General features: G+C 44.4%; 1 protein-coding gene, 1 long non-coding RNA gene and 1 pseudogene across 3 annotated transcripts; 2 read left to right on the forward strand and 1 right to left on the reverse strand.

The window, feature by feature from the left end:
* The first annotated feature begins 12869 nt into the window (after positions 1 to 12869).
* LOC114492078 lies at positions 12870 to 13163 on the forward strand (annotated as a pseudogene).
* An 8003-nt stretch (positions 13164 to 21166) lies between these two features.
* On the forward strand, positions 21167 to 25157 carry RIPK3 (receptor interacting serine/threonine kinase 3). Of its 2 annotated transcripts, none has more exons than XM_028506281.2 (10): positions 21167 to 21374; positions 21586 to 21726; positions 21855 to 22164; positions 22609 to 22754; positions 22881 to 22927; positions 23136 to 23303; positions 23413 to 23498; positions 23737 to 24084; positions 24210 to 24270; positions 24812 to 25157. In XM_028506281.2, the coding sequence occupies exons 1-10, from the start codon at positions 21355 to 21357 to the stop codon at positions 24958 to 24960; spliced, it is 1476 nt and encodes a 491-aa protein (XP_028362082.1). In that variant the 5' UTR covers positions 21167 to 21354; the 3' UTR covers positions 24961 to 25157. The 2 variants fall into 2 exon arrangements, with proteins under 2 accessions (XP_028362082.1, XP_035885686.1); XM_036029793.1 differs by having other exon boundaries at positions 23139 to 23303; positions 24812 to 25016.
* On the reverse strand, positions 22347 to 23460 carry LOC118501400. Its single transcript, XR_004904052.1, has 3 exons — positions 23397 to 23460; positions 23010 to 23012; positions 22347 to 22411 (listed from the first exon to the last, which is right to left on the reverse strand). It is a non-coding gene; the product is annotated as an uncharacterized LOC118501400 (long non-coding RNA).
* Positions 25158 to 25635: the final 478 nt, after the last annotated feature.

Raw genomic sequence — 25635 nt, forward strand, 5'->3', positions numbered from 1 at the left:
TAGAGAACTGTATCAGTGTTTTTCATGCTAGTCATGCAGCCTTTCCATTCCTTTCGTTGCCATTCTAGTGTGGACCTTGAGTTTTTTCTGATGTGGACTCTCAATAACAGTTTCTGATGCTAATGGCATATCCTACATATATGACAACTGAAACATATCATTTTAAAGTGCTTCTCCTCTATAACAAAAAATTATTTTCCTTACTAATAATGATATGAAACATAATAATGGCCAGAAAAGAAAAACAAAGAGTAAAAATATTTTTATTGAACTCATGTGCTCATATGTATAATCATGCTGGTAAAATATATGTATTCAATATAAATGAAATCATATAATATGTCACCTTTTGTGTCTACCTTTTTTCACAATGTTTTCATAATGTTTTCAATCTTCATCCTTGTGGTATGTATCATTCCTTCATTAGCTAAATATCAATTTTAATATTGAAAGTTTTCTCCACACAAAAAAAATAGGTATACTAATGGTTAGAAAACATCTTAAACCTAGGGATAAAATTGGCAATATTCATAAAAAAATCCCATTTCACAATAAATTCCAAATATTGCAATATGTCTTTGCTCCTCCAGGACTGAAGCTAATAGCTTTCAAATGTCTCCTTTCTTGAAAAAAATTTCAGACACAAATAAACACTTCAAATTTTTTACATAATGTATTAGTTTCGATTATTGCATAACAAATCACTCCCAAAACTTTGTGGCTTCAAACCACCGCGATCGTTTATTGCCCTTCATGGTTTCTATAAGAAATTCAGACAAGGTACAGAGAGGAAGTAAGATATTCAGACAGGTACAGAGGGTACAGGATACAAGGTATAGCCATTCTGTGCTCCACAATGGCTGGTGGGGGACTGGGAGCTAATCAAGGCTAGGAGCTAGAATCATCATATGTCTAGCAGTTCATGTTGACTGTTGGCTGAGATTTTAGCTAGAGCAATTGGCTGTACTACCTACATGTGACTGCTCCACATGGTTTGGGCTTCCTTACAACACTGCAAGCATTAAGAAACAGAGAGAGCTCTGAGTAGGAGTTACATTTATTTTTTTATGATGTACCCTTGAAAGTCATCGTATGTCAATCACATACCCCTGGCCAAAGGGCCAAGAACATAGACCTCACCACTATGTGAGGAGTATCAGTTACACTGCGAGAAGAGCATGTACAATGAGATAAACACATACAGGTGGCCATCTTTAGATTGTCACAGTCTGCCCACTGGTCACAACAATTCACAACTCTCCCATACTTATATTTTCCCATAGACCCTCAAGTCCCAGGATCACCATGATACCAAGCTCAGGCACAAGGGGCCAGCCAGATCTTACCACCTAGATCCTGGACCTCAAGCCTGAGTAAATGCTATGTAACAAAGCACCCTCAAAGTTAGTATATATACCTTTCAGGTATATATTATCTGATTGGGAGATAAGATGTAAATATATGAAAGGTTATATACTAATAAACAAGTGTAACAAAAACCAATAATTCTGGAGATGGAACAAAGCAATTCTATCAATAAGAGATGTTTGGTTGGAAGCAACAGAAATTAACTCCGTGTAAGAAGCAAAAGAGGGATATACTGAAAGGTGAGATCACAGAACTAACAGAAAAGGAGAATCAGGCTTTAGGAGGGGTGGAAACCAGTGGTTCTGGGGAACCAATCCTCGAGACCTGAGTCACAGTCTTTTCATGATGCTGGACGTTATCAGTTCCCACTATGTACCAAGTCCTTTCTGTTTCCAGGACTTTGCAGATGCTGTTCCTTCTGCCTGGATTTCTCTTTACACACAGCCCTCTTTGCCTAACTTTTACTCATCTCTAGATCTCAGCTACAATCTCATGGCATTCTCATAGCATTCATAACATATAACCCAATTGTAATATGATAATTGTGTACATTCTTTTTTAATGCCTGTGTACCTCACTAGGGTATACAATTCTCTGAGAGGAATTTTGTCCTTTTTATCTACCTAAGTCTGAAACTTTTTAATTTTCATCTATATAATAAACATTTGTAGAAATAAATGAAGACCATGCAAATGAGAAAGGCAAAAACTGTTTATTCACAACTTGCTACAACAAGGGAGTTAGCCACCATCGTTTGCATTTTGGCAGGAACGCAAAGTCAGGTAAAAGAGTGGGAAAGCTTTACAGTGGAAAAAAAGGAAAGTTTTGGGTATGTTTATTGGAAGCTGCAGGTGAGCTAACTGGAAACAGGGTGTCCTATGTGATTGGTTAAGGGTGCATTAATTGGCTTTCTATGGTTGGTCCCAAGTTGAAAGCAGAGACAAAAATTAGGAAAGCTGTCACTTATTAATCAAGATCTGCTGTTTTAGGAAGATTGTTACAGGGTCTACTGTATGGCTTCCTAGCCTGGCTGGTGCAGACAGTGTTCGGACTTCCTCCAAGTCTGACTTGGGCCCAGATAGTAGACTGGCTGCCTGCGCTGGTTAGTGTGAATGATGGGTTGGGTCCCCAGGCTAGTTGCTGCGATTGTAGGTCAGAGTTCTATTGTCATATATGGTCTGGACATTGTTCATCATCTATTCAATCTCTCACATTTATCAGAAAATCTATCATGTTCCACACACCATGATAAGCTCTGGGATATAGAGATTGATAAAAGATGGTTGTTGACCAATTCAACTGTTGGTACAAGGTGGTGTTTAAATAACTGGGTGCATCCATTAGGATTAGGCTTGGCTTGTGCATGACATAAAAACCTAAACTCCATGGTTTAAGTGAAATTTAAGTTTACTCCTCTCTCATGTAAAGGCTCTGCCGGTAGGCACTCAAGCTCTGGTATAGCAGCTCCACAACCATCAGACTCCCAAGCTCCTTCCATCTTGCTGTTCCACCGTCCTTAGCATTCCACTTCCCAGAAAGTGGTGGCTCAAGGTCCAGCCATCACATTCATATTTAAACCACTACCACCACCAACAACAACAAAAAAACAGGAGCCAAAGAGCACATACCCTTTCCCTCCCCACACCATTTATATTTACTTCCCAAGGGACCAGAATTTAGTAATATGGCCATATATAGCTGTAAGGGAAGCTGGGAAATGTATTTATTCCAAGTACACATATGTAAAGCTAAAAATGTCAGGTTTTATTACTAAGGAAGATGAAGAGAAAGACCTTGGGGGTCAATTAGCATCCTCTGCCAACTGGAGAAATGGGATCTTGGGACTATCCATAAATCCAATTACTCATATTGTCTCTTTTCTCTAATATAGAGTACCCTTGACTTACTGCGTAATTATTCTCACTGTTACAAATCAAGTTCTTTTCATAGTTAAAAAGAAATAGCTGTATGAGAATCATGGCTATCCTATTTTAAGGATGCTGCCCAGGATGTTGTCTACAGCAACTGCTGGAATCCTCATTGTAACCAGGGACTCTTTTCCCTTGGCTCTCAACCACTATGCTTCTCCTGAATCATCAGGCAAAGGACAAAACCAGAGAGATGGCAGGCACTGAATTTTTTCTTAGCCTGAGCATTTGCAATAGATGCTGCAAACCCTTATTGCAATTAATTTGGTCCAAGGTACTATGTTGTCTTTTTGGATGAATTTGTAATCCAATCAAATTCATGATCACATACATTTAGTTTCATAATCACCTAGAATTCCCTATATTTTGGCTTAGGAAATTCCTAAAGCTCCTTCTGGCTATCATCCTGTGTACTTCAACGTGTTATTGCTTGTCACCCTCTGGTCCGAGTCCTGGTTAAAGGATGAGTGTAAAGTGAGGTAGAGGCGGTGGGGCATAGCAGAGTCTCACTCTCCCCTCTGGAAGGAGGACACAGAGAAATACTTCAAAGAGGACTATGGGATTGCATTTCCCAAAGACTTCTAGTTATTTTCTACGTACATATTTGAATTATCAAGCCCCTGATGTTTTTCCAGATCATTATTCTTACTTTTGCTACAGAATCCTGGTGAAGCTGTAAACTTATCTGCAGTTCAACAATGTGCAAGATCAGTTACAGCATTTAGTTTACATCTGACATCTACAGGGAGAAAGATGTCTGAAGCATGCTGTAGTTTCTTCTGGGTTTTGAGGTGGACGTTCTGTGTTCTCAGTTCTTTGTTTCTCCCATCTTTAACCACCCAATGGCATTGGAAGCTACCTGGTCCCTCACTACCTCATCTGGTTTGCCTTGCTAGAATATGGAAAGAGTCTCATTTTCTTCTGTATGATCCTTACTCCATATCCAATTCCACACACCCTACATATTCTCTAAGGTTTTGTTGCATACAGTCCGAACTATAGATTAGTGGAGCGAATGGCTTATTGAATAATCACTCAATTCACCATCAGGGAGATACATATTGAGGTTAAGTGCTCTTTATACTTGACCTAGTGACTAATAAATAGTATTGTTTATCTAATACCAGAACCCATGGTTTGGAGAAGCAAGGTGCGGTAGGCAGAATAATGGTCCCCAATTATTAGGTAAGAGTCTGCGAAGAACTTTCAGCAGTTTTGTGGTACTGAGAAAACAAAAGTTGGAGTTAAAGGCTTGTCAGGAAGAAGGGCTCTGATTAGTACCCCCAGAGTCCTTGAAGAATTCTATCCTAGGATGGCTGCTGTATCAGTCAGAGTTTAATCAAGATACAGTTATCACACAGGGATTTGAACCAGAAAAGTTTAATATAAAGAAGTATTAACTATAATAGGATATTGAATTACTGAGAAATTGGCTAGTAAGAAGAAAGGATAATGCCAAAGAACACAGGAATAGTAGATATGAGGAAGAGTCACCTCTCCTAGGGCTGAAATAGAATATCCAAGAAAGACCACCCAGCCTGCCCCAAACTCCTTCCAGGGCCGAGATCCGGACCTAGTTTAAGAGGACCTAGTTGTGGCTCACTCGCTGGTGGAGGAGTTGCTGAGATGCTGCACCTCAGAATTTCCTGCAAAGTTGCCCAAGGAGGTGCCCGGGGAAGTCATTCATGGGAGGTGCCTCATCATTCTCAGTTCACTGAGAATCTGCCCAAGGTGACAGGTGAAGCTGTTGGCTGCTGTGTGCTGCTAACTTCCGGGCACTGAAGGCAAAGGTATGTGCCCCTGGAGCCTGGCCAAAGGGAGGCTCAACTAGGGAGAGACCTCATCCTCTTCCAATGTTTCTCCAGCACCCTCTACTGACAATGCTTAACATTGTGCCAGCTGGCAGAAGAAAAATATTTACAGAATCGAGCTCCAGTATTGTAAAGCAGGAAGTGAAGGGTGGGTCTGGAGCTGAGGGTTAATTGATAATTGGCACAAAGGGCAATCTGGAAATAGGTCAGCCTACACTAAGACTGAAACTCAGCCTCAGGTCAACCCCATACTGGATTAAAGTGATTTTCCCCCTAGTCCAATTGCCTGCCAGGAATAAAAGCAAATGACCTCTAAAGAAACCTGATATTTTCCAGAGACACAAACTATCTCTACAATTTTTCATGCAAAATAGCTGTCATTCAATCAAAAATTACCAGGCTGAAAACCAAGAGAAAAAAAATACTCAATAGTAACAGGTCTACAGCCAATCCAGATATTGGATTTATAAGACATGGACTTTGAAATAACTGCAGTTAACAAGTTTGAGAAAATAGATGATAAGATGGAGAATTTCAGCAGAGAAATGAAATCTATAAAAAGAATTAAATGTAAAATCAAAAACTGAAAAATCCTATAAGTAATATAGTTGTCTCTGTTTCCCACTTTTCATAGGAATTGATCCATGCCCAAGTCCCACTTAATTTTTCCCACACAGAAAATTGCTTTATTTAATAATTATTGTTTTTAAGTGTCTATTATGTGCCAGGCAATGTAATACATGTATTGTATACTTCTATCCACCCACTGACCTTGTTAAGTAGTTATTAGTCTCCCATCATATATATATGGAAATTGACACATAGATGAAGGAATTTCCCCCAAAACAAACAACTGAAATGGTGAAGCTGAAATCCCAGGTCTATCACAGACTATAAACTTGCATTCTTGCAACTAAATTACACATTACCTCTCTCCTTCCTATTTGCCTGAGCAGATGAAAACTACTTTCCTTCCTGTCTCTTCAGCATAATCTAGTATCTTCACCTATTTCCTATTTCTTTTTGTTTTTAAATCCTCAAATGAGGATGTGTTTATTGATTTTTTTTTTAAGAGAGAGAGAGGAAGGGAGAGGGAAAGAAAAACATCAATAGAGAGAGAAACATCGGTCAGTTGCCTCCCAAATGCACCCCAATCATGGACCAAACCTGCAAGCTGGGTATATGCCCCCATTGGGAATTGAACCCACAACATTTTGGTGTTTAGGCTGATGCTCCAACCAACTGAGCCACCAAGCCAGGGCTCTATTTTTTGTTTTCTTTTCATAAAAAGACTTTCTTAACTCTGAGCAAAGCTAATCCTTCTACCTGTGCACCTAACGCCATACTTACCCACTACTCAGAGCCCTCACTTCCTCTCTTAGGCCTGTCCCCTTTCCCTCAATACAGCCACTCCCTTGTCTCCACAGCCTCACGTAATCCAAACTTGGAAAGGGAAGGGGAGGGAAGGGGAGGGAAGGGGAGGGGAGGGGAGGGGATGGAGGGGAGGAAGGGAAGGGGAGGAAAGGGAAGGGAGGGAAGAGGAAGAGAAGGGAAAAGAGGAGAGGGAAGGGGAAGGAAGGGAAGGGGAGGGAAGGAAAGGGAAGGGAAAAGAGAAAAAAAGAACCCCTTGATTCTTCATCTTGCTTAATCTAACATCCGTTCCTTTCCCTTCCTTCACTACCTAACTTCTCAATGGTAATTTCTGCTCTCGGTTTCTGTTTCCACAGATTATACACACACATTAACTCACTCAAAATGAAACATAAAATCCCTCTTTCAACTGTCACCAGAGTCCTCCTTACCGCCAAACCCCACAGGCTGTGTGATTCCTTACTCTGTTAACTATCTCTAGCAGATGACTATGGTCTGCATGTCACATCTCTGAGTTCAGCCCCAGCTGTAGTGGACTGTTCAGTATGACTCACCTTGTACTGCCAGTATTCTGCTTCAGGTCTGCACCTTGACCTTCACAAACTGCTTCAGGTTGGTATTCCTCAGGTTTCTCCAGAGAAACAGAACCAATAGGATGTGTGTGTGTGTGTGTGTGTGTGTGTGTGTGTGTATACGGAAAGAGATTTACGATAAGGAATTGGATCACACAGGCTGCCAAGTCCACAGTCTGCATTGTGGACCTACAGGCTCAAGACCAAGGAGAATCAATGGTGTGGTTCCAAGCTGGAGACCCAAGAGAACTGATGGTACAGATGAAGTTTGAAGGCAGACTGCTGGGTAATTCCTTCAACTGACTAAATAAGACCCACCCTCATTATAGAGACAGCTTTACTCAGTGTTCACCAATTTGTTAATCTCATACAAAATAACCCTCCAAGTTGACAAATAAAATTAACCATCATAAAGTCCTTCTCCCACAAAATGAAACTTGCTCATCACCCCTCTCCTAGTGCACTCTGATGCAAACACAGCCAGGAAGTGCAGGGAGTTAGTGTCCAGGTGCAATCCTCAACCAATGAGTGTATTCATTGGTGAATGAATATTTCAGACTCCCATCTTTCATGAGGACAATTCTGAGAGTTCTGCTGGAATAAAGCCTGCATTGCCTACAACTGCAAGCTCAGTAAAACATGGTTTTGTTGGCTTTTCCTCCTTCCCTGTCTCACTCAGTTTTCTCACTCCTGGGATTCCTCCCAAAAAAACAACCCGCACCTAAATCCATGCTCAGGCTCTTCTTTTAGGGAAACTCAAACTTAATGCCTTCTTAGCAGTAGCTGGCTCTGTGATTCTCTCCTGATTCTGCTCCTTCCTCTCTGACCTGTTCTTTCACTGGTTTTCTTCCGTTGGCCTGATCTTGATGATGAGGGGTCCTCTGTCTTCTACCTTCTTCTTGTCTCCCACCATAGACTCTCCTGGTTGATGTCATTCATTTCAGCACAGCACTTGCCACTCTCTCTGATCTAGTCTCCTCTTTCTGCCTGCCTTCTGGGAATCCCCTGAGGCTTCAGCACCTGGTTCTCACACAAATGTGCCCACATCCAGACACAATCTATTCCCACATAATATATGTGTCCCTTCTATGTCCCACATCTCCACTCATGGCATTATCATTCTCTCAATGATAATATCCTGTCCCAGAATAGCAACTTCAAATATTCATTCTTTCTCATCCCCTAGATCCTTCTATTAATGCCTCGAAAATAACTCCAGTTTCTGTTCCCTGCTCTCCATCCCCACTGGCATTAACTCAGTTCAGGTCTTCATCATCTCTTTCTTTTTTCTTTTTTCAATTATATTTTATTGATTATGTTATTACAGTTGTCCAATTTTCCCCTCGTTGCCCCCCTTCACCCAGCACCCCCCACTCCCTCAGACAATCCAATACATTGTCCATGTCTGTGGATCATGTGTGTAAGTTCTTTGGCTACTCCATTTCCTGTACTGCTTTTAACATCCCCCTGTCTATTTTGTACCTACCATTTATGCTTCTTAATCCCCTCATGTTTTTGCCCATTCCCCCACACTCCTACCCAAGAACCATCAAAACACTCTCTATATCCATTATTCTGTCTCTGTTCCTTTTGTCTGCTTAGTTTGTGTTTTAGATTCAATTGCTGATAGATACATATTTATTGCCATTTTATTGTTCATGGTTTTATCTTTTTTTTTTCTTAAATAAGCCCCTTTAACATTTCATATAATAATGGTATGGCAATGATAAACTCCCTTAGTTTTTCTTGTCTGAGAAACTCTTTATCTGCTCTTCAATTCTAAATGATAGCTTTGCTAAGTAGAGCAATCTTGGCTGTAGATCCCTGCTTTTCATGACTTTGAATATTTCTTGCCAATCCCTTATAGTATGCAAATTTTCTGTTGAGAAATCAGTTGACAGTCTTATGGGAAATCCCCTATAGGTAACTAACTACTTCTCTCTTGCTGCTTTTAAGATTCTCTCTTTGAGCCCTGGCTGGCATAGCTCAGTGGATTGAGCATGGGCTGTGAACCAAAGTGTCACAGGTTCGATTCCCAGTCAGGGTACATGCCTGGGCTACAGACCATGGCCCCCAGCAGCCACATATTGATGTTTCTCTCTCTCTCTCTTTCTCCCTCCCTTCCCCCTTTAAAATAAATAAATAAAATCTTTTTTTTAAAAAAAGATTCTCTCTTTGTCTTTAACCTTTGGCATTTTAATTATGACATGTCTTGGAAGGGGCCTCTTTGTATTCATCTTGTTTGGGACCCTCTATGCTTCCTGGAATTGCATGTCTATTTCCTTTACCAAATTAGGGAAGTTTTCTCCTTTATTTTTCCCAATAGATTTTTAATTTCTTGCTCTTTCTCTTCTCCTTCTGGCACCCCTATGATGTGAATATTGGAATGCTTGAAATTGTCTCAGAGGCTACTTAACACTACTCAGTTTTATAGATTCTTCTTTTTCTCATTGTTCTGATTGGTTGCTTTTTGCTTCATTTTGTAAATCATCAATTTGACTCTTGGCTTCATCCACTCTACTGTTGCTTCCACTGTAAATTTTTCTTTATTTTAATTAGTATATCCTTCATTTCTGACTGGATCTTTTTTATGCTGCTGAGGTCCTCACTAAGTTCCCTGAGCATCCTTATAGCCAGTGTTTTGAACTCTGAAGCTGATAGATTGCTTATCTCTTTTTCATTTAGTTCTTTTCCTGGAGTTTTGATCTGTTCTTTCATTTGGGCCATGTTTCTTTGTCTCCTCATTTTGGCAGCCTCCCTGTGTTTGTTTCTCTGTATTACATAGAGCTGCTATGTCTCTCTGTCTTGGTAATATGGCCTAATGTAGTAGGTATCCTGTAGGGTCCAGTGGTACAGCCTCCCCTATCACTCAAGCTGGGCATTCCAAGTGTGCTTTTCATGTGGACTGAGTACACCTTCCTCTTGTAGTTGAGCATTGATTGCTGTTGGCAGGTAAATGGAAGGGATTTATCCAAGCCAGTCAGCTGCAAGGACTGGCTGTGACCACTGACCACCAATCTCCACCCTCTGTGGAGGATCAGCTGTGTGGGGCAGGGAGGTCGTCCTCCAACATTGTCTGTAGCTGTCCACTGGGTACACAGGCTCTGGGGTTTCCCAGGTGGTACAGGCCAAGGTCAGGCCCCACCTGTCTTTTGCCCAGGTCAACCTGCCTGAGCTATAAAACAATGTAAGGTTGCTACTTGTACTGGGCTTGGAGATTCCCAGACAAAGCCAAGCTATGAATCTAGGCTGGCTGCTGCTAGTGCCAGGCCTGTGGCCACTTAGCAAGAGGTACAGGGGCTTGGGGCTCACTGAGGCCAGCTGATGCTTGTTTGAGAGGATTTAGGAAGTTGTGAAGCATGAGCCAAGACAAGCCATTCATATGGAAGAGTCATAGTTAACAGGGCAGGGCAAACAGTATTAGTCAGGTTGATGGAGGCTCAGATATGGTACCTGCCTGCCAGCTCTGTGGCTCTGGGTGGGAGAAGGTCCAGAAAAGGGACAATGGCCTCTGCCCACCTTTCTATCCAGGTGAAAGCTGTCCCCCAACCCTCGCTTTCATACCAGACACCTCAGTTCCTCCCTCTATTGGCTGGTGCCCTACAAACTGCTAGAGCTCAGAAGGAGTGAGTCTGAGTAATTCCATGTGTTGATTCTTCAAGAGGAACAGCTTGGGACTCTAGAAGTTTCTTCCACTCACTCAATCTCCTGACTTTTGCAGCCAGAAGTTTTGGAGACTTATCTCCCTGGCACTGGAACCATGGGTTAAGGGCCCTGGTGTGGGGCTGGGACTCCTCACTTCCAAGACAGTCCTCCCAAATTTTATCCACCATGTGTGGATGTAGGGCTATCCCATTCCATGTCTCCACCTCTCCTACCAGTCTGGATGGATGCGGTAGTTGTCAAACTTCCATTCAATTTAATTTATGATGGTTCTGAGTGATAGTTTGTTCTATAGTTTAGTTCCAATTTGATGTGGTTGTGCAAGGAGGCAAGCCATGTTTACCTATGCCACCATCTTGACTGGAAGTCCCCCCATCATCTCTTTCTTTTTTATTTATTTGTTTTTAGAGAGGGGGAAGGGAAGGAGAAAGTAAAGGAGAGAAACATCGATGTGATCAATCAGTTGCCGCTCACACAGCACACCGACCAGGACTGAGATCACAACCCAGGCCAAGGATTAAACTGGCCACCTTTCACTTTGCAGGGTGACACCCAACCAACTGAGCCACACTGGTCATGGCCATCATCTCTTTCTTAAATTCCTCTGTGGCCTCCTGTTCTCTCTGCCTCCAGACATTCCCAACTAAATTCACGCTCTAATCAGCCACTGACTTGATCTTCCTAAACATGTTGCAACACAGATCAGAACCTTCCCACAGCTTCTAATGTTAAAACAAAACAAAACCTTCAAACTTTTGGCAGAGAAGAACTTGAGAAGGCACATCTTCAGGTGAGAATAGTGGTCACTATTCTTGATGCTCATTTGAGCTACTTCTCCACATCCACACCACAGCTACAGGGGTGGAAGGCACCCTCCTCCACCCAAAAGCTGGTCTAAACTACGCAGATTCCCTGTCTTTAGTTCCCCTATCAAAGGTGAGACAATCTAACACTTTTGAAATGAATTTCCTTAAAAGCTAAGAGAAAAGATCAAAGAAAATATGCACACACACACAGACACACCATAAACAGGGATGTCTGAACCTTTAAAACAAATTGGTTTGTTTTAAAATAAAACTAATACCTATAAATATAAAACCATGTATAAATGTAAAACTATCTAAAACTTTTAAAGAAAATAAGAGAAAATCATTATGACCTTGGATTAGCAAAAATTTTTTATAGATGACAACTAAAGCACAATCCACCAAAGAGAAAAACAGAATATATAAGAAATTTTAAAACTTAATAATGAGAAAACAAATGACTCAATAAAATATGAACAAAAAGTTTGAACAGACACTTACCTAAGAAGATGTGGATGGCAAGTGATCATATGAAAAAAAAGCTCAGTATCATTAGTCATTGTGGAAATGAAAATTAAAATCACAATGTGAAGCTTATCAGAACATCTAGCATTGAGCACACCAAAGGTTGGAAAGGATATAAAAGAACTTGAACTCTCACATTGCTAGTGGGAATGTAAGATGTACAACCACTCTGGAAAACCATTTAACAGTTCCTTCAAAAGTTAGATATGTACCTACCGTGTGATTGAGCCATTCCACTTCTAGGTATTTACCCAAGAGAACTGAAAGCATATGCACATATAAAGACTCGTACATGAATATTCATCAGGGCTTTATTTGTAATAGCCAAAAATTATTGTCCATTAACAAGTGAATGGATGAAGAAATTGTGGTGCAATGGAATACTACTTGGCAATAAAAAGAAATGAAATATTGATACACACAACAATGTAAGTGAATCTCAAAATTAAGTTGAGTGAAAGAGGTCAGACAGAAAACAATACATACTATGTGATTCCATTTACATAAAGTAGAAAATGTAAACCAGTCTGAAGTTATACAAAGAAGATTAGCAGTTGCCAAGAAAGGGGGAATGGCACAAAAGGGCAGAAGGGAAGAATTGGAAAAGGGCACAAAAACTTTTAGGTGTGATAAATGTGTTCACTATCTTAATTGTGATGGTTTCACAGACATACACACATATCAAAACTCATCACATTATATACCTTAAATATGTACAGTTTATTGAAAGTCAACTCTATTTCAATAAAGCTGTTAAAATATTTAATGAAAAATACTAATCGTCTTACTTGATTCAAAAATCCTGCTCCCCAAGTCACGGAGCTGACTTTTATATGTTCTCATGATTCCGTCCAACATCTTGGTGGTGTTCTGGAGACAGGCTGGACTCCACTACAACCTATGCTCCCAGAACCGTGCCGAAGCAGAGAGATGCACTGAAAACAGAATTCAAAGCACGCATCAAGAAGACCTCTGGCAGCAGCATGACAATTGTGAAAGTGAAAGAGGAATAATAATCTACCCTGACTAAAGCTTGAAGTGCTACATTTTCAAGGTGAAGATATGTGGACACATGATATGGTAGATTGAAAACGATGTCACTGTCTTCTTTATAGATTGGCAATGCCAATAAATTGAAGTATGGTGTAAAAAAAGAAAAAGTCCTGCTTCTTGATTTTTTCAAAGAACCTCACCCATAAAGGGAAGTAGATGAAAGAGCATAGATCTGGTTTAAAACCCTGTTCTGCCACAAAGTTGTTTATGACCTTGGGCTGGTTACTTAACTTCTCACGGCCTCCTCAGTTTCTTCGTCCATGAAATGGGGCTAATAATAGTCTTCCTCACCAGTTTGTTGTTAAAATTTTAGTGAGGTAACAAGTTAGTGAGTCTCTAGCCCATTCTAGATGCCAGAATACATAATGCCCCATCTCCAAGGGAGCTAGATTCTTTTCTTGTTCTCTTCCTTTCCCCTCCTTTCCTCTTTCCTTCCAGATAGGGAGGGGTCCTAGTCACAAAAACATTCAGAGGAGAAACAATGAGGAGGAAGCAGAGCAGAGGACTTGGATTGCGATGCCCTGAACACAATGCCTGAGACCAGAACTTGAGACTTCCTGGAGGGAGGGCTGGAGCAGAAAATGTAAGTCGGGGAAGGAAAAAATGCCAATAAAAATGTGCAACTGACATGGAGCTCAGCCCAGCCAACGCTTCTCTGAAGACCTGTGGAATTCGCTTTAGAATTGACCCCCTGAAGATTAGGAGGCTGGGCATGGACCCATGACCTCCAAGGGGTGAGGGTTGCATTCAAAGCATTAACTTTCCCCTCCTCTTGCCACACTTCTGTCAACTGAGGGAGAAAAACCAAGACCAGGCCTCTTCGTGGGGCACTGGCAGGGTCATGGGACCATCCACCAGAGCTCAGTTCAAATCAAAAGCAGCCGGAGAATATGTGGCATGGGACACCAAAAGCAGCTGACTCAGGTCCAAAGCCCATACTTAGGTTGACAATGTAATCTGCTCAGACTTATTGCGCACCTTTGTGTCAAGCAGATGACCCCAAGTGCCTTTCAGTGGAAAAGCTGGAGACCCCAGATTAAAGCCCTCTCCCCTCAAGACCACAGGCAAGGACACTACTGACTTCCTCAACTGCTGCCTCAGAATATTGTCTGGGAGAGAGAATACCTGAGGGCATGAGTCATTAAAGGCGCTCGGAGAAAGCAGGTTGGCAGGGGGTGGGGGGCGGGTAGGGGGGGTGCATGGGAATTTCCCAAGAGGAGGGAAAGCTAGCTATTTCACTGAGCAGCAAAAGCATTTTTCTCTGCTCTATAAATAAAGTGGAAAAAGTGGAGAAATGTTCCTCAGATTGGAAACTCGATTGTGATTATTGTATTAATGCCTATCACCGATTAAGCACGTGATATGTGCCTGGAAATGTGCTAGGGGGTTTTTTATGCCTTATTTCAGTTCATCCCACTGTAACCCACCCCAGTAGGTATTATAACTAACTGTAGCTCGGAGAGGCTGAGTAACTTGCTGAATGTCAAACAGCTAGTAACTCGTAGAACCAGAACTCAGTCCCCAGTCCAGTGACCTGAGAGCCTGTACTTTGACCATTGGGCTATGCAGCTAGGGAATCAATCTGAAGCAGTGGCCTTCCCCACTGGGAGGAGAGAGGCTGAGAGAGGACATTAACTAGACACAGAAAGCAAAGAGAGAAGGACTCCACATTGACAGAAGGCGCACACTGGTTGTTGTATGTGTGTGGACACATCATTTACAGCTGCTCAAAATCTTTTTAGTCCCATCGTGCCAAGGCATAATGAAAAGAAGTTAGCCTTCCCAGCCTCACTTGCCCAGAGTGTGTAGACAGCAAACGCAGGCTCTGCTAATGGGACACCATTTCAAAATGTGCTCTGTAAAGAAACAGATGACAAGCAGGGCTCCATCTGGCTGGGGCCAGTAACCCAAGGGGCACCATGTTCTCTGTGAAAGCATCAGTCTCGGCTGTGCTGAGGAAAAACAAGTTAAAGGGGCCTATTGCCCTGCTTGGAACGCTAAAGGAGAAGAGCATGCCCTGGGCACTGGAAGGGACTCCCAAACGTGGAACCCTACTGGTTCTAAACCCAGCTCCAATGGATGTGTTTGGTGGGGAGTGGTTCCCACAACACCAAGAAACTCTCTGACACCAGCAGGGTGTCCTACAGTTCAACTCACTTCTGACCCTGTCTACCTGGAGAGAGCCTCAGATCCTACAGGTTAAGGACTTAATCCTACAAGGCTGACACCTCCCTTCAGATGTCAATCACAAACACAGATTGTCACCTATACTTCTGACCAAGTGACTATAGATGAGAGGTTCTCACAACCTTGGCCTTGGGTCCAATTAATTTTCTAGAGCGGCTCACAGACTCAGAGAAATATTTTCCTTACTAGACTACCGGTTTATTACAAAAGGATCTAACTCAGGAATAGCCGGATGGAAGAGAGGCATAGGGCAAGTTATGTGAGAAGGAGGTTGGAGTGTCCATGCCCTCTTCAGGCATCATCCTCCCAACACCTCCACTTACCTGTTTATCAACCTGGAGGCTCTCTGAACACCATCTTTTTGGGTTTTATGGAGGCCTCATTACATAGCCATGATTGAATCATTGGCCATTGGCAATTGATTCAAACTCCAGCTCCTCTGCCCACCCAGTGGGTGGGACTGAAAGTTCCGACTCTCCAAAGAGGAGGCGGAGGCCCTTTCCCTTGGCAAGCTGTACGCTTCTTTGGTTACCTAAGCAGTTTCCAAAAGCCACTTCAGTTAACATAAAAAAGACACTCCCCCGACTGCTTTTCACAGGAAATTCCAAGGGTTTTAGAAGGTCTGTTGCCAGGAATGGGGTAAGACCAAATATATATGCCTAATCATAAATCACAGTATCACAGATGCCTTCCCCAGCAGAACGTTTTCCCCATAACTCTTCTCTGCTCAAACTCTGGGGTTTGTTTTTTGACTTTTCCAAGTTGAGTGCAGTCTCCAAAAGTGGCAGTTCATTTGCCCACAGTTGCACCCTTTCCTTTTCTGGTCAGGGTTTGTTTTTCCACAACTGGGAGCAGAGATAAGGGTTTCCCTGATGAGTAAAGCAGACTTGCACCAGTGGGTGGGTTTCGCACAACCACAGTAAAAACTTTCTTACCACTTTGTCTTTTACATCCAGGCAATAGTGAGGCCTTTTTATTTCTTCATCTGCAAAACTTGACAGTTGGTCCAACCTCACAGGCTTGTGATGATTTAGTGTAAAAGTGCTTTGTGAACTATCAAGTGTAAAAAGACTAGTTTTTATCATTGTTGATGATATGATGATAATAATGATGCATATGGGGGGGGGGAGGAAATGGTCACTCAGCCAGTCTGAGCTCCTTGCCTTTCCCAAAGTTCCGCTGTGAACTTTGTACCTTTGTTCTTGACTGGACTTACCTCTCCTAGGTCTAATATAAAGTCCTACTCATCATTAGACCACCAAGGGTTAACCAATCAGGTGTCAAAGGTGAAGCCAGTGGGCCTATGTAGAGAGAGCTTCAGGAAATCAAGAGGGAACAGCCAAGAGTAGATTTCCTGTTAGAACAGTAGTAAATGGCACAGGGAACTACTGCATCTCTGGTAATGTCCTGGGAGTAAAGCGGAGGCTACATAACTTTCATGAATTCATTTTAGGAAAGCTAGAAAATACAGAAAAAAATATGAATATAAAATATAAGAAAATAAAATCATGTGTAAACTTACCAGCCATTACTTGGGACATTTTTCTATTTTTCCACTTACATATTTTACCAAATATAGGCCTAGCTGGTATGGTTCAGTGGATTGAGTGCCAGTCTGAGAACCAAAGGGTCACTGGTTCAATTCCCAGTCAGGGTACATGCCTGGGTTGTGGGCCAGGTCCCAGCAGGCAGCTTATAAGAGGCAACTACACACTGATGTTTCTCTCCCTCTCATTCTCCCTCCTTTCCCTTCTCTCTAAAAATAAATAAATCTTTTTTAAAATGTACCTAGATGTAGATTTCTTTATATTTATCATTCTTGGTATACATTGTGCTTTCTATATTTGTGGATTCTTGCATTTTGTCAATTTTTGATAATTCTCAGCCATTTTCTTTTCAAATATTGCCTGGTTCCCATTTTTTTCCTCTTCTCCCCTCACAGGGATCCATCCAATCTGATGATAGTTGCTGAATCTCCTAAGTCTTTGCCTCTTAATTTTTCTGTTTGTCTCTCTTTGCTGCTTTCTGGGGAATATCTTCAGATCCATTTTAGCATACTACTTCTCTCTTTAGCTGTATCTTCTGTTTAACCAAGCATTGCAATTTTAATTTTAATGGTCACATACAATTTTGGGGGTTTTGATATTCTATTTTTTCCTAGATCTATCTGGGCATTTTTAATCATCTTTTGTTCTTCATTCAGTTTTTATGCTCCATATTTTATTCTTTAAGCATTTTACAATAGCTCCTTTAGATTATCTGATTATTCCAAACTATGGAGTCCTTAGAGATATAAACCTGTTGATTACTGTTCCTACTTATTCACCCTCATAGTGATCTGAATCTGTATATATTTAGTAATTTTTGGTAGGTTTATATTTGTCTGAATTTAATCCAGAAGCCTGGATTGAGGTTGCTTTCCTCTGAGGAGGACTCAGTTTGCATCTGCTGAACTCTAAGGAGCATTAATAATCTGGGGCCTCTTAAATTTTTCAGTGTATGGTTTATTTGATCAAAGGCAAAGAGAGCAGGTCTCACATGGAGACTAACATTTTTATTAATTATAACATCTAGTAATGCAGCCTAGATAGGCTTCCTTGTAGGTTCCCTCTGCAAGCAAGTGGACTGTATCCTTTCCACTAAGAATGTAGCCTCGTTGAGGGTCCCAGCTTTGAGGGGAATAGGGGTGTCTCTCACATTTAGCTCTTCCATCCTCCTAGGCCCTAGGGCTTACTCTCTGATTCTCCCCCAACTTCCCATACCCCTGCCCAGTCCCCAAAGCTCTAGGTTTCTAGTTAGTTGACCTCTCTGTTTATTTGCTATTTACCTTTAGTTTAGTTTTTTTTTTATTTTTATTGTATTTTTCTACCCTTTGTTTTGTATTGTTTTATTTTGTTGGTTTCAGGGGGATGCCCTTGGGAGATTACTTTGGGAGAGCTCATTAAAGAAATTTTAAATATCTATTTGCCGTGCTTTATACAGTACGGCACTTAAGTTTTCTGCTACAGGAGGCTTTTGAGAACTCATACTACTGGAAGAGAATTTTTAAACAAACAAAAAAAGTGATTATATGGTACACGTTGTTTTATAACTTGCTTTTTTCCCCGTTTGATATGTGGAAATCACCTGTCATATAAATAAATATAGGTCTAGAGCATCATTTTAATGACTATGTAGTCTTCTATTACAAAATTTATTTGGTCTTTTTTCTTATCATTGGATATCTAGGGTTCTTTTTTCACTATTTTAAACAGCACTTGAGTTAATATCTTCATAGCTAAATTTTTGCAAAATCATGATTTTCTTCCTTCTTTAAGTTTTTATAAAAGTAATATATGCTGCCCTGGCCAATGTGGTTCAGTTCATTGGAGCATCAGCCTATAAACTGAAAGGTCATGGATTCAATTCCTGGTCAGGGAACATTCCTAGGTTATGAGTTCAGTCCTCAGCCAGGACACATGTGAGAGGCAATCAATTGATGTTTCTCTTTCACATCAATGTTTCTCTCCCTCTCTCCTTCCCTCCTGCCCCTCTGTCTAGAAATCAATAAGCTCGTTTTCCAGTGAGGATTTAAAAAAAGTAATGTATGCTAATATAAAATATTCCTACACTAAGGAAAATGAAAATCCTCCGTAATCGTTTTTGCCATCACCTTAATGAATAGCATTTGGTCTATAATTGAAATCTCTTAATCAAACAAAAGGTGAGAGTTACTTAGGTCTAGAATATGAAGGAAGAGAGACTACACCCTCTGCTCTCCACCTCTCACCCTAACAACTAGGGATAGGGAGCCAGAGCAGGTTACAAGGGAGGGGCTGAAGGCAACCAAATCAGGAGCAGAGAACTAAAAGGATGACAGACACTGAAACAGAATCCAAAACCTGGAACAACTGGGGTCAGGGGCACCAGGCCTCAGGAAAGGCCCAAGCTTCAAAATCTAGGAATCAACTCTGCCTCACTAGTCCCCTCCTGCTAGAAGCAGAGGGTCTTTTCAAGCACGCACTCCAGACTCCCATTCCTGCCCCTGTTTCCTTTAAAGGGACTTGGTTTATCTTGAGTCAAAAACAGTACAGGCTCCAACATTATCCCCGACCACATGCTTCACAGTGGCTCACCCATGATTCTCAGGGTTTGTCCCAATCTAAGAAATCCAGCCAGGTCTTTAAATACCCCTCTGTCTCCTTTCTGTCTGTTCTCATCAAGGAGAGCTGAGACATTGAGCCCAGGTTCTTCTCCCTAGAGATAGTCATGAAAGGAATGGCACACTCCCTGTTGGCTCTTAGCTCCTGACCACACTTTTCTGAGGACCTGCTGCACTTGCCTTCATAGTCTATGAAATACCATCATATCTCTATAATAAAGTCTAATTCCAATGTATTCTGTCAATGTGCAAGTGAGAGCCCCTAACCATGAAAAAGCCCAACCTCCTCTTTTCTCTCAATGAGTATGGAGCTCCAGCTGGGATGATCAGCATCTTAAGGAAGCCCCTGAAGTTTTGGTTGTTCTTTTATTAATTCAATTCAACAAATATTTGGTGTGTACCATGTACTGACTAAGGTCAAAAAATCCCTTAAACAGCTCCAAAATAGCTGTTTTCTGGACTGACCCCACCAGAATTCATGGGGTGGATTCTGGAGTTCTCAGTGGCTCTAAAAATCACAGCTGACTACTGGCCACTTGTACTCCATCCAGCAAAGCCCATGGACCACTGAACAGAATGGAAAGTGCCTACCAAGATGAGTACCTTCTGGTGAGAGTTGGCACACGACCCACAGGTATGGGTCTGCCTGTGAAGGACTGAGCGCCCAGAGCTGGCTGTTCCACAAGCTCCAGCCATGGTCAGGCCTTGCATAGGTAATGTAACTTTTTGTCTACCCTAAACCCCTAAGGCTCCCCAAGCTCCTGAGCTCTGAAAAGCCCTTGTTCAGAGCATATGCTTATGGGAAAGCTATGTTAACCAGGGAACGTGCATGGGAAGAAAGAGCAGGGAGGTTCTGAGGTACTTCCACTGCAGCACACACCTCCATGTCAGCAACCCTCCGGCGGGGCTGTTCATCCAGCTGACCACAGCACTCTGGGAGCAGGTCTTGGTCTTGACAGCAGACAAGTCACTGCCAATGCCAGGAGCTTTCCTCAGTGACAGCAGCTGTCAGGGACTAGGCAGGAATACAGACAGGGACCCTTCAGCACACTGTTGGACTCTTCACACCTTCCTCAGCCACTCTCACCTCCCCCTGAGTGGTGCAGCCCTGAAGCCTGTGTGAAAATAGGAAAGCCTGATGGTTGGAGGCAGGCTCTGAAGTTCCACACTGGGTTGGCCAAGGTAAACTGTCAGCGCCTGTGTTTCCTTGTCCGTAAAGAAGTCATAAAAGCAGTATCGATGCCCTTAGGATTGATGTGAGAATTACATAAGCTCATATATGTACCTGGCACATGGTAAGCATTACAGAGGTGTTAGCTATGGTCTTAGGGTAGCTGTGGGAGAGCTGAGCCCTAGGACCAGGAAATCCTCCTCAGCACCATCCCACCTCCAGCCCAGGCCTGGCAGGTGGCACAGCTGGGAGTCCTGTGGGAGAAAAGAGAGATACCAGCTGTTGGAATGGGTTCCTGGAAGGTGAGGACACCTTTGTGCCAGGCTAAAAGCCAGTGACACCTTGACAGGCTGTGGCATAAAGCAGCTGTTCAAGGAAATGCCAATGAGAAAAGACAAGCAATTGCTGGGGGGAGAGAGGCATGAGGAGATTAATTGTAATGAAAAAAATACAATAAAGATTAAATTTTTAAAAAAGAGAAAGAAAAAGACAAGCACTGAGCTTCCGTTCTGCCCAGCCCCTTTGGGGCGGGACTGCAGAGACAGGCGGAACTTTAGAGGCTCCCGGCAGTTCTTGTAAAAGGAAGTTATTCAGTCACTCAGGGTAAGGAAGTTGAATCCGTGCAGTGGCCTAAGTGGCCTAGAGACTGACCCTTCACCCCACCCCAAGACCCCTCTCTACCATAAACCCCACTCCCAGAAGTTACTCCATTCGTGTGAACTCGCAACTTCCAGAAGCCTCTCGCCCCATCCAGCCTGATGTCCTACAGCAAGATATGGTGAGTTGAGAATGAGACCCAGGATGCCCCTTGAACTTGCTCAGGGACCACCTTTGTGCCCGTGCTGAAGCCAGGGGACGGTGGGAACCATGGGGGAGGCTGTGGATTGTACCAACCCTGCTGAGTCACAGGTGTCATTGTGGGGAAGGGTTTCAGGAAGCAGCAGGGACTTGGGGCCGAGGCCAGCTGGTGACAAGGCCCCTTCTCTCAGGCTCAAAGGTCGCCAAGCCTCCCTGGTGCCCACTGAGGCATTAAAGAAAGTGAAACGCATTGGACAAGGTGGGTTCGGCACAGTGTTCCTGGCGCGACATGAGCAATGGGGTCGTAATGTGGCAGTCAAGATCGTGAACTCGTGAGTGCCCCAGCTGTTGGCTGGCCAGTGTCTTGCCTTGGAGGCAGGCTGCTGTCCTTGGGGGCCTGAATGGGGAAGGGAGGGATCTTCCCAGCAGAGTGGGACCCCAGCTCTCTCATGGAATACAGGGAGGTGATATCCGGAGAGGTGAAGGTCATGGCCAGTCTGAATAGTGAGGACGTGCTGCCACTGCTGGGAGTCACTGAGCAGCTGGAGTGGGACTACGCGTCTGGACCAGCTCTGGTGACTCGATTCATGGAGAACGGTTCCCTGGCGGGGCTGCTGCAACTCCAATGTCCTCTGCCCTGGCCACTTATCTGCCGCCTGCTGCAGGAGATTGTGCTTGGGATGTGTTACCTGCACAGCCAGGATCCTGTGCTTCTGCACCGGGACCTGAAGCCCTCCAACGTTCTACTGGACTCAGACCTGCACGCCAAGGTCAGCCTACCACACCCCAGCTCAGCCTCTGGACAAGGCCCTGCCCTAGAGCTGCTCCAGAACCACCCACTGTAGCATCTGCTACAGTCCTGTCTACTGAACACCCTCAGCATCTTCCTCTGTACGAAAGCTGCCCAAGTGCCAAGGCCCACCCAGAAGCTTTAGCCTCTACCACAAGTGACAGAGGCCCTGACCACACCAGTAGGACTTCAAAAGACCCATGGCTGACAGCTCAGGAAACTCAGACCTTGACTGAGCTCATTAGAGGGGGGCCCCAGACCCCCAAACCAAGGGCCCCATTGGTCCCACTGTTCCCCTAACCCTCCACACCCCCTTCACAAGGCTGGATCTGTATCTCTGGTTCGGGGTGGGGGAAGAAAGGGATTCTGGAAGCTGCCTCGCTCCGTCCATCCCCTACCTCTTTCTCCTTCCCTTTCTTTGCAGCTGGCAGATTTTGGCCTGTCCACATTTCTGGGATGCCCACGGTCACGGGCAGGATCTGAGGTATCAGGGGGTACCCCAGCCTACTTGGCCCCAGAACTGTTGGCTGATGTAAACCAGAAGGCTTCCATGGCCAGTGATGTCTACAGGTAAGGTACCCATGCCAAACACACATTCCCAATTTTTACACCTCTCGGGGCCCTTCTAGGGGGAGGTATACTGGAGAGGTGTTTTGCCAGAGATTGGACTTGGCCTCACCTTTGTGTCTCTGACAGCTTTGGGGTGCTGATGTGGGCAGTGCTCGCCGGAAGAGAAGCTGAGAGTAAGACTTTAAGCACACTCTGGGGTCCTTAATGCAGGTGCCCTCCTCCTGAAAGTCCCCAAGCCCTGCTCTTCCCTCTTACCTGCTCAAACTGTCTTACTCCCTCCTCACCTCCTCTGGACTACACTCTCTGCCCCTTTCCATGAGGCAGCAGGTGGCCCCTCATACCCTGAGTGCTTTTTCTTCATGTCCCACACACCCACATCAGCAGTGAACAAGACATCACTGGTGAAGAGTGCTGTGTGTGACAGGAAGATCCGGCCACCACTGACAGAGCTGCCCCAGCCTGGCCCGGAAACTCCAGGCTTGGAAGGACTGGTGGAGTTAATGCAGCGCTGCTGGAGCCATGAACCCAAGGACAGGCCTTCCTTCCAAGGTGAACTGGCATTTAACTGGCAGCTGGCTGCAGCCTGGATCTGTCAGCCAGATGGTCTCCCTAGGAAAGGAGTTTTGCTCACCTGCCACCCACTCTGCCTTCTCTCCAGAATGTGGACAATGCATTGAGGAAATCCTCCGCCTGGTACAAAGTGGAGATGAAGATGGTACGGAGATGGATGCTGCCGTCTCCACAGTGAGTGTCCCACACCAAACCCAGCCCGAGAACTGGGCGTAAATGGCACCACATGGCTCCCCGGACCACCCAGCAGCTTCCTACTGACCACTGTTCTTTATGCCTTGACCCTCATGCCCACTCTCCCCACTGCACTCCTGAATTCCCAGACAGCAGATTATGAATCAAGAGATTCCTTCCTCGAGTTTACTCTGGCTCTCCTGCCTCCACACCCAGCAAGTTCTCCCTGTCTTTGCAGGTAAAGAAGTTCCTGTCTACGCACAGGAACAGCAACAGGCAGTTGTCTGCCCCTGAAACAGAAAATGATGGCCTTGGGGGACCCACAGGAAGCCTTGATTCCATCTTGGCCTCTGACATGCTGAACAAACTGAATCTGCAATGCTCCAGCTCTGCTCCCAAAAGAGGTGCGAACCTTCCTGAGAGGACTGAGGCACAGAAAGAGCAGGCTCAGCATGCCTGGACGGCAGGCATGTCTTCTGATTCAACAGCCCAACCTCCTTCAACTCCAGAGACCTCATCATTCAAAAACCAGAAGCCAAACCCCACCTCAGCTTGGACGCCAGGTCTGGGACCCCAAGGAAATCAGGTGAGACTCTGGCAGGACTAGAGGATGCAAATCCTGTCCCCTTTCCACGGAAATCTTGGGGCCTAGGGGTTATGGTCTGGAAACAGGCCCCAAGACAGGGAGCCTGAGAACGCTATTGTCCACAGGGGCCTGAGAGATGTGACGCCAACTGGCCTCCTAAGGAGCCAGGGCCAAATCCAACACCAGGTACCCACTTCCCACTCCTTTCCCCCTACCCTGCTCCTCTACCAGCTTCACCCTCAGGACTCTATGTAGATCCAGGGCACCTTGGGGAAAAGCAGGGAGAGATAGGACTAGAGGCCATCTACCCCACATCTTCTCGTTTCATACATGGAAAAACTGACACCCACTGGGATTGGATCCTGCTGAGGTCACAGCAAAGCCTGGATTTGTCCCTGGGCCTTCTGGCTCCCCAGGACCAGCCCTATGAATCCCCCAATTCCTTTTTGGTAGGTTAGTACAGAGGGCCTCCCAGCAGAAAAGACCCAAATACCAGAGTCAGAAACATCAGCTGCCACCACTCTTGAGCTTCTGTACACCCAGTTCTGAAGGGGCAGCCAATAGGGGACAGACAAAGGCACACCCAACACCTTCCCTGGGAGGCCCTGGGACCCCATCTTTGCATTTCCCCAGGTGAACACGAGGTGCCGCTGCCCCTCTACTCTGCTGCTCCTCCTGAGTTGTGGACAGCTCAACCCTCACACTAACACCACTCTTTCTCTTAAAGGGCCATCGCACGTTACCATCCATAACAGCAAGTGGGTGCAGATCGGACACGACAACCACATGATAATATCAGGAAAAACTGCTTTCCCCACAAGGAACTGGCCACCTCAGGGTATGGGTAGGGGCTGGCAGCATGGCCCCCGCAAGTAGCTTTGAAAGAAGTGACGCAAGAACCTGATGCCTGGACTGGGTCACAGAGCCAGTATCATAACAACAGGAATTGAGGAAGCCTCTAAACTGCCTCCTGGACTTGAGGCAGCTAGCCCAGTCTTTCTCTGAGGGCCATCAGGCCTGGCACTGGAACTGACTTTGTGGCCTCAGCAGTCAATAAAGTGGTGGAATTTTAACCAAAGTACTACGCAGGAGGCTATGGGTAGAGGAGGCACTGTAGTCTCGCTGACACAGGAAGCAAGCGGGATGCTGAGGCTGAGGGTCGGCCATGCCATGGTGCAGGAGGTCAGGGCCCAGCCGGTGGCAGGAAGGAATCCAGGAATCTCAGAGGCCTGCTCCTGGGGCCCACTCTAATCTCAGGGCAGAGCACTTCCCCACCCTAAACCCAAACTGTGGGGATAGATGCTGTGGTGCCACTATGCCCTGTTTTCTTCCGAGCTACAGAGACTCCACAATGGGGTCCTGGGGAGGGGAGTCTCCATGGGAATTTGCAGATCCCCGCCCATCTTGTGCCCTACAGGAGAGCCCCTCCAGTCTCTTGGAGGTCAGCCCTCATACGGTCACCTTCCTGCATCACACACACATGCACATTACTTCTGAGGTACGAGTCTTTTTGGTTCTCAGCTTGTGTCTGGGAGTGGAAAGCTATGGTTC

The sequence above is a fragment of the Phyllostomus discolor genome, chromosome 1, assembly GCF_004126475.2.
Source record: "Phyllostomus discolor isolate MPI-MPIP mPhyDis1 chromosome 1, mPhyDis1.pri.v3, whole genome shotgun sequence".
Taxonomy (NCBI): domain Eukaryota; kingdom Metazoa; phylum Chordata; class Mammalia; order Chiroptera; family Phyllostomidae; genus Phyllostomus; species Phyllostomus discolor.